The following is a 12,160-nucleotide window of genomic DNA, read 5'->3' on the forward strand; positions in this document are numbered from 1 at the left end:
TTTTAGAGATGTGATTTTATAATCTTCAGCAACACACTAGTGAAATATTTTTAAAGCAAATTTTAAACTAAGGTCCTGTAGACTAACATGTTCTGAGTAAATATTACAGTAATGCACAACTGGTTTTGGTCAGTAAATTCAGAAACTGACAGTATATACCTGGGGGTTGACAAATGCCTGTTAAATGGCTTCATTACCACTTGAATGGCTCTATAAGAATTTCAGTGTTTCACTAGGTCTGGCAGGCTGGAAGCCTTTTTCACTTTTAACTACTAGATCCCATCTTGAGGAAGACTCACCAGTCTGCAGCAGCCAGCTGTGGTGGGAGCCTGCAGGAAGGGTCAGAACAGGGATAGGAAGAGGCGGGCGGGTGGCCACTAAGACCCAGTGGTGCGCCAAATTTTTGGGTGTCCTACACAACCGTGTATGCTGCGTATGCCTAAGGACGGCATGTAGGCCAGAGAAAACTTGTTTAAGAACATACTATCTTTCTCCTGGACAAATGTCTACAGATTTGTAGCACATACGATAGACTTCCCATGTATTCTTAGTGCCCAGTAGTTAGAGAAGCTTTCACCGTATCAGATCAGTGCTCCATAAACTGCCATTAAAAATTCAGTAAGTAGGCTTCAATGTGACAGAGTATTTCCCAGGATGCCAGGACATGACAGATTATGAGAGGTTGTATGTCATTTTTTCTTAAGTAAATTTTTTTTAAAAGTAACTGTTTCTTAATCATGTCTTAAATACTTAAGAAATCACATACATTGCTTGTTTCAGTTGAAGACAATGGTGTTACATGAGTTTGTATTGTTGTAAAGCCGTTAACTTCAAATGGAGTTTGATTTATAACAGTCTAAACAAGAGGCAGTTCAGGCCTGATACGTCGAATAATCAAAACAAGCAGGATAAGCAGGGCATTCAGCACATCAGTCAAATTAGCTTTTTTCCCCAATCACTTTCTTTCATTTGCCCCAAAGTGCCAATCCCTAATGAGCTGGTCCCTTTTCTGCCTGGTGTGACACCCCTCCAGCTCTGCAATTTAACTACACCCACCCACTGAAGGACACCGGAGCACGCAAGCTATGTGTATGGGTAAGGTACCTCTGAACTTTCTCCCTTAAGAAGCAGTTTCCTAAAATATGTTTAGGGACAGATTTTCAAAAGTATTCCACGTTGGTCTACTTCTGCTCTAGTTGATGTCAGTGGGAGATTTTACTTCAAAGGGAGCAGAGTTAGTTTTGAAAATCTCACCCTACATATTTTTGTTTCATACATATCAATGGTATAATGAAACTGCTGAGAACTGGAGGAAAGAGACAGGCTTAACCCATACAGACAGCATCCTGCTCCAGAATTCATCACTCGTGATTGACGTCTTTAGCAGAACGTACGCTGGGGCATTGTATCAAGCAGAAGCCATTGATCTACAATGGGTTGCCAATTTACATATCTACAGAAACGTAGGGCAAAATCTGTAGTTATCATTTCTCTTTTGAACTATGAAAAATGATTTTTATGTGCTAAATAACCCAACTTACTTGTTGAAGGGCATAGAAGGGTGGCAATTCAATATATTTTCATTTGAGACAGGGATTGTCTTTTATTCTGTTTGCACAGCGCCTAGCACCATGGGGCTCTGATCTCGGCTGAGGCCTCTCGGCATTTCCAGAGTACAATCAAGAAATAGCACCATAAAGTTATTGCTCCTTTGGAGCATTGCTTTCATGGAGCCACAGTCTTTCGCTTGCTTTTTAGCTGCTCGGCACTAAGTCTACCTTGCGATCATGTGCCGCTATCTGTGCGCCAAATGGTTCACAGACAACGCCTTTAAAAACAGCACTTGAGTTCTGAATCTCCAAAGATAGCTGGGAATGGAGAGAGAATAGATTTGTAAGTGTAGAGACAAATATTTGGAGAACTCCAATTATTCTGCACAGCTCTGGCACTCTTGGCATTTAGCTCACAGTAAGTAGCCCTCCCCAAAGCAGGGCTGAAGCAAGTTGCAATTAAACTGGACAGAGTAATGCAGCTCAGTGAAAATGGGTATCTGAACTGAGCTCCTGGAACCTGCCTTACAAATGTCTGAGATGGGAGCTTTGCCACAGGAAACCTTAGAGACTCTATTAGCACTAGTAAAACGAGACCGGAGACTTAATAGGATGAGTACATATGCCTCGTTTGTTGGAATACACTGTGCTAGCCATTTGATCCATTCTTCTGATATAGGTATAGATATAGATATAGATATAGATATAGATATTTTTTTTTGGAGGATTTTTTTTAAAATCCACCCATGAAATTTTGAACAAGTGTTGCTAGAGTTAGTCACGCACAGTCTGTTCATTTTCTTGCTTGCTACTTTACTCTGCCGCTGCTTCTAGCCCAATTCTCACTAATCCCTGAGTGGCGCATATTCCTTCTGATAACAGGGAGCGTACTGGACAGACCGAGAAGTAAACTACAAGCAGTTCCCATATGGTAGCAACTGCTGCAACACTAAAAACCCAAGAAAAATGGAGTATTATGTTAACTGCTGAGAAATATCCGCAGGGAAAGGATTTACTTTAAAACCAAGAAGGCATTACCAAAATGAGAAGTAAACCATTGTAGCCCAGTAGTTCTCAAAAGTTTTTCTTGTATAAAATCATTTCAAGACAAGCAAGCTTTTAAGGTTTGCTTTTTCAACCTTAAATTTTTTGTGAATTTAGTGCTGGTGGATGGAGTTGGGTTGACCTCCCTAGAGACTTAACATCTCTCTCCATGGAACAAACAGCACAAGCAGCAGCTGTGCAACCTTCCCTGGCCAGGGAGTCTGCACTTTGACCGAGAAGGACAGCTTCTAAGGCTACGTCCTCACTACTGGGGGCGGGGGGCGGGGGGCCGGTGGGTCGATTTAAGATACACAAATTCAGCTACGCGAATAGCGTAGCTGAATTCGACGTATTGGAGCCGACTTACCCCGCTGTGAGGACGGCGGCAAATCGACCTCCACGGCTCCCCCGTCGACGGAGCTTACTCCTACCTCTGCTGGTGGAGTAGAAGCGTCGATTCGGGGATCGATTGTCGTGTCCCGACGAGACGCGATAATTCGATCCCCGAGAGATCGATTTCTACCCGCCGATTCAGGCGGGTAGTGTAGACCTGCCCTAAGAGTGAAAGATTCTTTGATCTCCATGACTGGCTCGTTCCTTGGCCTCTACTGATAACAGGGGTGACACTTGCACCCTGAGGTCTGGACCTGATATCATCATCTTAGTATTTCTTCCTTGCATGTTTTGTGTGTTTCAATCCAAGAGCTTTGGTTCTTAGACTCATTGAATCTTAGAAATGTAGGACTGGAAGGGACCTCAATAAGTCATCTAGTCCATTCCCCTGCAATAAGGCAGGACTAAGTATGATCAAGACCATCCCTGACAAGTGTTTGTCTAACCTATTCTTAAAAACCTTCAATGATGGAGATTCCACAACCTCCCTAGGTAATTGTCAATCCCATGCTAATATACTCACCTGCAATACAAACTGCATCTGTAATTAGCCCATCAACCAACTAAATAGATTAACATGAAGAAGGAATTTTTCATAGAGTCAAAACTTTCTGACTGTTGGGCCATAGTATGTCACAAAAATTACCTGTTTTCGCCTTTGCTCCACTTTAGTCATTTGATCCCCGCTGAAGGATGTTCTAGTGACTATTTGGGAAAAATAGAACCCAGAATGAGGGGACAGAGAAGAGTTTCCTTTCCCTGTCACTGAAGTCCATGTCCTTGAGTTTCCATTTGAGAACAGAAGTTTTCATGAAACCTCTACCCATTGAGGGGGTTGTTTCAATGTTTGGTTGTGATGAGCTCTTTAGAAGGGATGGTAGAAAGAGGATCATAAACAAAACACATTCTTCATTCTGTGTAATATTTGTAAAGCTTATAACCTATTTCTGTGGCTTCCTTAGTCACTGCTTCTGTGCAGAATATCTGCTCCAGTGCTCAGCAATCTCTCTGACACTGCTGAGCTGTACTTTTCTATGCAGTGTTGGTATAAGATGCAGATTTAGAGTATAGTAGTATAAACCTCTGTACTATTTTATAATGAGAGGGATAGCTCAGTGGTTTGAGCATTGGCCTGCTAAACCCAGTGTTGTGAGTTCAATCCTTGAGGGGGCCATTTAGGGATCTGGGGCAAAAATCTGTCAGGGGATTGGTCCTGCTTTGACCAGGGGGTTGGACTAGATGACGACCTGAGGTCCCTTCCAACCCTGATATTCTATGATTCTATGAATGTGCCACATATCCCGATAACCTCCTAACTGAAATCATCCCTTTGGTCATTCCAAATGCATTTTTTTTCCATCTTTTAGGGCTTGGCCCTTCATTGGGATCTGCTAGAATGGAGACCTGCACCAATATTCAGTCCTGCTGGAGCCTTAGGGCTGGTCTATACTTAGCCGCTAGTTCGGCGGCTGGGGATCGAACTTCCGGGTTCGATTTATCGCGTCTGGTCTGGACGCGATAAGTCGAACCAGGAAGTGCTCGCCGTCGACTGCGGTACTCCATCTCAACGAGAGGAGTACCGCGGAGTCGACGGGGGAGCCTGCCTGCCCCGTGTGGACCGCGTCTGAACCGCGGTAAGTTCGAAGTGAGGTATGTCGACTTCAGCTACGTTATTCACGTAGCTGAAGTTGCGTACCTTACTTCGACTTGGGGGGTTAGTGTAGACCAGGCCTTAGGGTGAAATCCTAACCCCACTGACGTCAATGGGATTTTTGCCATTGACTTCAGGGAGCCAGGATTTCAGCCCTCACCTTTCCCTCCGCCTGCCTGTGCTTTTCCAAGCCTGGCTTTGCTTAACCCGTCTCAACTTTTCTCAGCTGCTCATCAGCTCCACTCAGCTCTTTGTTGCTTTGGGTCGTGTCATCATTCTGAGGCTTTCTTCTGCTCTCCTTGTTGCCGCTCTGCACTCTTCGGTGTATGTTAACTGCCATGAGTTTACACTTTTCTGTACAAACGTGTGTGGCTCGTGCTTACCTGTGCTCCTGGTCTTTCCCGCTCAGGGGATAAGGCGTAGGATGGCACGTGGTGGTGTTATACATGAAGGCAACTCTCTTAAAAGGACAAATATAAAATTCTGTAAAAGAAAATCAGGCCTTCAGGAAAATCAAAGGTTGAAACAATTCCGTGGTGCTGACTAAATCTATTTATGGTGTTACTTCTGCCCCTTTTAACCATTACAATAGATTAATAACAAGCCCAAGTACAGACAGCAGATTTGTCTGCTCTTTTTTTTGTTGTTGGATATAAATAAACTTGTAGATAAGAATAGCTTTAACATTTTTGCTCACCTTAGAATAACTTCCCATGTAACTCTGGCATCCTGACTTGCTGTGGTAAAAAATACAAAGCGGGCCAAATTCTGTGCTCAGTAATATGAATGCAACCATACGGACTGAAGAAGGATTGAACTTTGTGTAACTAATTTGGCCTACTCTGTTGAAGTTATTTAACTTTTATCAACCAGTTATAATTAAATTAGTTCAGACTTGAGCTAAAATTACCCATGATGGGTACCAGCTGAGGACTGTCCTTTTTTGCATAGTGCTGTAACTTTTCAATTGTGACTTCTAACTACCATATCAAACTGAAAAAATTGACTGATGACAGGAACTTCCCAAACCAAAGTACATCAGCACCTTACAGTTTCCAAGTTTGTTGCTTGATTATACTGCTTTTATCTTTACATGTAGGTTTGAGAATCTATATCTAGTCTGAATCTAGCATGAAGACTAGGTTCCCTGCTACTTTTTTGGAGGTAATCCTTTACAGTGCACTTTTGCTCTGAAAAGTGACTCCATAAAAATGGCATTGCAGTGTAGGAGTTACCTGTTTGTTGTGTCTTGGCCACTTTCATGTTATTTACCAGTCAGAAAGATGTTTTTCTAACTGCCAGTGCTCAAACTTCCCTGAGATATTTGTAGGTCAAGCAGTTCAGGCACCATCCTAAGTAATAAAGATTCTGCAGTCAGAACTGAGGATGATGCGTGAGCCAGGAGAGACTCCAGCTCCCAGAGCTGCGTTAGCTCTGCAATTAGTAAAAACTTACCTTTGTCACCGAAACCAAAGAGCTCTGACTCTGAATATACACAGAGATCAGATGTTTGGAGGGAAAAGGGGCTATTTTTACATAGTCAACTTTTCTTGTCATCCTCACTCTCTTAAACTAAACTGGTATCTCTCTTTCACGTTAGAGGAGAATGATCCAATGCCCACTGAGGTCAATGGAAAGCTTCCATTAACTCCTGTGGGTGTTGGATCAGGCACTACATTGTAAAATGAAGTGGCATGCTGTAGTCATTAAAGGGGGAGTTATATTCGACATGCTATAATTGTTTTGTTGTATAAAAACTACTAATTAAAAATATATTATTATTAATATTGTCTGTAGGTTCATTCCAGTCTCAGAAAAAGAACTTATTCCACAAAATTGTCAACAAATATAAGCACAAAAAGGAGAAGTTTAAGGTTCCAGAAAAAGGTACTGGTGCATTACTCAGTCAAGGCTTCTGGCCACCTTCTCTCTGAACTCAGTCTTGGGTAATGCTTCCATGCAGAGGATACTCAATTCTGTATCCCTTTCACTCTTTTGGCCCCTTACCTCACTTTCTGTCTGCTTCAACTTCACCAGCTTCTGGCTCTGGCAATATCTTCCTTCATTTCAATATTTTAAAAAGCTGATTAATTGAAGACCTCCCCTAATGATCATTCCACCTCCTCTGCTTAAATCTCACCTTCCCCTCTACAACCAGGAGCTGAGTTGTTGAAATTGACCCTGAATTCCTTTCACCTACCTCAGCTTTCTAATGTTGGCTGCTTCTGTCTCCATCCCCCCATAGCAGATACAGTCTTGAATACTCCTCTGTCAAAACTCTTCTATATTGTCTCATCTTATCGCCTCTTGACTGGAGTCACCTGCTTTAATGATTTCCCTGTGTCTCAGTTCTACAAAATGTGACTTTTTTTCCACACCAGTACCCAGGAATATATCCCCCTCGCCAACCCTCCATCTTCAGAAATCTTTACTGGCTTCCTACTCTTTACAGAATCCACTTGAAAATCACCTTCCTAGTCTTCAAGTTCCACCGTGGATTTGCCCCTCCATTCACCCAACCCCTCCAGCTCTCCAAAATCATTTCTGTCTCTGTTCTCTGGGTCTGATCCTGCATTTCCAGCACTCTCAAAACTCCCATGGGAATTTGCAAGTGAACAAGTTGTGCAGAATCAAAGTCCAAGCTGTTGACGAAGTTTTTCACTAGATTAAATTTTTTCCTAGTCTTCCCATACCCATTTGGTCCTTCACCAGTGGACAGGAGATTCTTCTCCCATGTCGACCCTGCTGCATGGAACAGCCTCTCTCCCTCTTTTTATTTAACTGACTCCTTGAATCTCTTCAGATGATCCCATTGCAAGACTCCCGCTCTCCTCTGGTCTGACTCCTAACCCTCTTTCTCAGATAATACAATTTAAATCCTACTCCCCAACTCTCCCCATTTCCCTGTGCTTAATCCTTCTCCCTGGAGCTTGGCCATGGTGCCCCTCTTCATTCCCTGCCCTGTCACGTCCACCGATGTTATTGTGCCTGTGTGCTGCATTGTGACCTGTGTGGCCTATTTGTGCTATATTGGAATGCATAGACTGTACCCAGCTGTGAAGCATTCAGTGATAAAGAAATTTTGTGTGGTCAGTGGTATATAACAATATACTTACTTGCACAAGTATATGTTGTGGTGGTTGTTTACAAGAAGTAAGTACCTTTCTTAATGGCTGGATGTGAGACTGAGTATTGGTATAATAATATGTAGGTAGAGTTCTTACTGAGTACCTTTCAAATTACCATGCCTAAATTATGAATGAGTTGTATAGGTCATCTGCTAGGAAATATGTTTCTGTTTTGCTGAATCCTCGTTAGGAAAAATAGGGGAACCATTGAATAAATATATGAGTAAAAAAAAAATATATCTTCATATCTACAACCGAAAAACAAAAAATCCTCCAAAGCTCAAAAGCACTTTGATTTTTAAAAATTTTCTGATACAAGGTGAAATACACATGGTAATAAAGGACTTGATCCTGCCAGCTGTTAAGCACTCTGGCCCCAGTCCAGGAAAACACATAAGCATGTGCTTAACAGTTAAGCATGTGAGTAGTCCCACTGCTTAAACATTAAGAATGTGCTTAATTGTTTTGCTGGACTGAGGCCAGATTGGTTAGCTCCATGCAGGGTTGCATCTTAAAGTAAGGAAAACTTGGAACTTCACAACATTGTTTATTTGTCATATAAAGGTCATCAGGGAAAGAACTGTGTGATTCTGTTATAGAAAGCTGCTGATATAAAGTACTGATTAGAATTCAGGACTGGGATTAAGAGGATCTGGATTCTGCGTCAAATTTTCAGAAGTGAGTTGAGCATTTTCGGATTCTAAGTCCCATTGACTTTCAATGAAACTCAGACCCTTAAGGGCCAGATTTACAAAGGTATTTAGGTATCCAAGATGGAGATAGGTGCCTAGTGGGATTTACGGAAGCACTAAGTGCGTAACGCCCATTGAAGTCACCTGCTTTTAGGGGATTTTGAAAATCCCACTAGGCACCTATTTGTAGCTTCAATCACCTAAATACCTTTATAAATCTGGCCCCGAGTGCCTAAGTCACTTTTGCAAATGGAATTTAGGAGACTAAATCACTTACACACTTTTGAAAAATTTATCTTCTATTTCCAACTCAGCCATTGGCTCACCGTGTGACTTTAGCCAAGTCATTCTGACTCTGTGCCTCAACTTCCTCATGTGCAAAATAAAGAACTTTACCCACCTTTTGTAAAGTCTTTTGGAGATCTTTGGATGAACAGCTCAGCAGACTTAGTCTTTTCTTATGTTTCTATCCGGGAATATTGGAATCCCAGCAGAAATGGAAATAGTTTGAGCAAAGAAACACACAAGAGCAGTACAGGCAGGGAGCAAATAATTGATGTCTTAATTTTGTGTGATTATGGGCACACTCTTAGCCCAGTCTACCCTGAGCTGCTTTTTAAAATGTCCTGCCATTGTAGTATCACCAGTTCTACTGGTGGGAGTTCTAGTGTAGACAGGGCTTTGGCAACCATTGGCATTTTTACCAGTGTCTCCTAGACATGCTCTGTGCAGGAATAGACAATTCTTAAAAATCTGGCGCCTTGTCCAGTGGAAGTGCACTGGTACTATTGCAGTAGTGAGAAATGTTAAGCAAAAATTCAGTGTAGTTACAGCCCTGGGATAAAATGATGCCATCTCACCCATTCTATCCAGTCCTTAATAGTAAAGGCTCCATGCATTCCTAGGCAAGCTGGGCCTAATTTTTTTCAGCAAGGCCCTGGATTCTGCATCGTTCTGGTGTAGCAAACTGGATAATCTGTAGCAGCTTTAATTAAAAACCTCTTATTTTTTTAATGTAAATAATCAAATATTATAATGAGTAATTTCCCCTTGTGTTTAATTTGGTATGAAATGTTGTTAATTTGTGCTGGCCTCGTTTTCTGTGTCACAGATTTTTTGTATTGACAAACGCAACTGCATAAAAAAATGGAAATGGGGGAAACTGGATGTTTTGATAAGTGGATCAGGGACAGGTGGGGCTTTTGGCCACTGGGGAGGCATGGGAGGTAGTTTATGATTGTGGGATGATTGTGGGATATGACCTTTAGCTGGATGTTTCTGCTAAAAATAATAAGCCGTGAAAGAGTTAGCCATATTGAAATGTAAACATTTGCCTTTAGGTTTTAGATTTAACATCCCGTGGAGATGAATGGAGCAGTTTACACCTCTCAGTGGAAAATGCTGCTTCATTTCACTCATCGTTCATGTTTTCAATGTTTTCTTGGCAACCATGAGAGCTAGAAAAGTGTGTGTGTTTGTGTAATAGATGTTGTTTTGTTGTCGTGCAGTAGCACCTGGGAGCACCAATCATAGACCGGAACCCCGTTGTGCTAGGTGCTGTACAAACACAGAATAAAAAGACCGTCTAAATAAAAGACAAGAAAAAAGCATATAGATACAGACAGGGGAGTACAAGGAAACAGTGAGACAGCATTGTGTAAATAGGATGGATACAAGGTGCGGGGGAAGTAGAACACAAGCAGAGTGAACAATGGAAGGGCAGCAAATGTCCTGTTGATTCCTTTTATTTTATTTTGGGGTGAAGGGTTGGTTACTGAGAAGGGGATCAGCTAACTGGAAAGCAAACGGAAGGAAAAGGAATAAGAGGAACAAGTGTAGAATGAAGCTGAGGAGAAGAGACTCCGAGGAGGGTGCAGAAGGGTTGGCACAAACAACCAATCCGCACAGGACAGTGAAAGTCAGAGAACATACTACAGTTTTCACTGTAGTGTTCAGAAGTTGGAAGGTTCCCGCATTTCCAGTCGCCCTTCTCCCCTCCCCTCCCCCCCCCCACCTTACCATTCATGGAATTTGTCATGCCTCCCCTTTCATTACCTGTAATCTGAAACTGTTTGTTTTTTGGAAGGGCTCTACCCCGTAGCAGAACTGCGATCCCGTTGCCGTAATAGTGGGAGCAGGATAAAAATTCAACAAACAATGCACAAGCAGTTGGAGTGGGTATAGTAAGACGGGAACGGGATTTAAAAAATAGTCCTCCTGTGCTGCAGACAACATGATCTCCCCGGCCGCTCAACTGTGAAGGCAGCACCACCGCCAGCAGCAGCACAGAAGTAACTGTGGCAGTGCTGGCAGCGGCACTGCCTTCAGAGTTGGGTGGCCAGAGAGTGTTGTGAGAACTGAAGGGTTACTTTCAAGAGGAGCCCATCCTACATGGATCCTTAGTGGTTCTGATCCAAATTGTTTGAAAGCAATATGACTCGGTATATTTTTATACTTTTTATTCAAGCTAACAATCAAAAATAAAATCAAGAAAACATATTGTTCAGATTAAACCACGACAAACTCCTCTAAACTAAGGATTAAACAATACAATTGTCAAAATAAGGTCAAATTAAGATCAAGTCACCAAATCCAAGTGTTAGCTACACTTTTGCATTCCAACTAAATCATCAGATTAACACATAATCAGTCCTTATAAAGCCCAAAATAGGACATCTAAAGAGGAGGCTGTCCATTCAGGGTATGTCTACACTGCACCTGGGAGTCAGCCTCCCAGCCCAAGTGGACAAACTTGTGTTAGTGGAGCGCGAGCTAGCGCATTAAAAATAGCTGTGTGGATCTTTCAGCTTGGGCTCTCAAGCCTTTGGAGTCAGTTATAAACCCTGGTTATGATTTTGCCCATGGCAGTGTAATCTGTTTATCTGGTTGAATATCTAAGTCAGCAGTTCTCAAACATTTTAATGGGGTCGCCAAGGCTGGCTTTAACTGGCTGAGGCCTTGGGCCAAAGCCCGAGCCCCACCACCCGAAGTCAAAGCCTGAGGGGCTCGGGTGGGCTCAGGCTTTGATCTCCCCTCCTGGGATCGTGTAGTAATTTTTATTGTCAGAAGGAGGTTGCGGTGCAATGGAGTTCGAGAACCCCTGATCTAAGTATTAAAGCCAAATTATTGTTACTCTTTTAAGTGGAGTCTTCAGACTCAGGTGGAACTTCCTCTTTAGATTTCACTAAATCTAAATTTACTAGATTCACTAGATTTCACTGTTGCATGTAGTGGTTGGTCTGCTTCCTGCTCCTCCCCCATCTCCTGCCCAGAGTTTAACACCACACTTCTGATGCATGGAGGCTAACAGCATCTGATAAGCAGAAGTGTTAGCTGAGAGCCTCTATATGCTTTTACCAATCTAGAAGCATGCACGCAGACTGAATTATTTTTAGGAGACCATATTTTAGGGTGAACTAAATCTGGAGATTATTTCTTGGCATTTCCCCCAAGGTCTTGAGAAGTGCTAATGCACACATGCATACAGTATACACACCCTTAACTAATGAAAGAAAAATAAAGATATCTCCCACTTAAAGACAAAAACTGGTTGTAGCTAGATTGACCTAGTTACATTGCTCAGGGTAGTGAAAAATATTGTGCCCTGTGTGATATAGTTAACCCCCACTGTAGACGTAGCTAGGTCAACGGAAGAATTCTGACGTCAATCTAGCTACCACCTCTCAAAGAGGTGGCTTAAGT

At 42.3% G+C, this 12,160-nt stretch overlaps 1 protein-coding gene across 3 annotated transcripts in view; it reads left to right on the forward strand.

Moving 5' to 3' along the window:
- Positions 1-12,160, forward strand: part of BBX (BBX high mobility group box domain containing) — a 194,657-nt gene that overhangs the window by 159,834 nt on the left and 22,663 nt on the right. The window contains exon 15 of one of the 3 annotated variants that reach the window (XM_024200331.2): positions 6,436-6,525. The exons of the other annotated variants lie outside the window; for them this stretch is intronic. Coding sequence (XP_024056099.1) covers positions 6,436-6,525 — 90 coding nt within the window. The remainder of the gene's footprint in view (positions 1-6,435; positions 6,526-12,160) is intronic. 3 annotated transcript variants of the gene reach the window in all.

This window comes from Terrapene carolina, unplaced genomic scaffold, assembly GCF_002925995.2.
Source record: "Terrapene carolina triunguis isolate 2854851 unplaced genomic scaffold, T_m_triunguis-2.0 Scaffold558, whole genome shotgun sequence".
NCBI lineage: Eukaryota > Metazoa > Chordata > Testudines > Emydidae > Terrapene > Terrapene triunguis.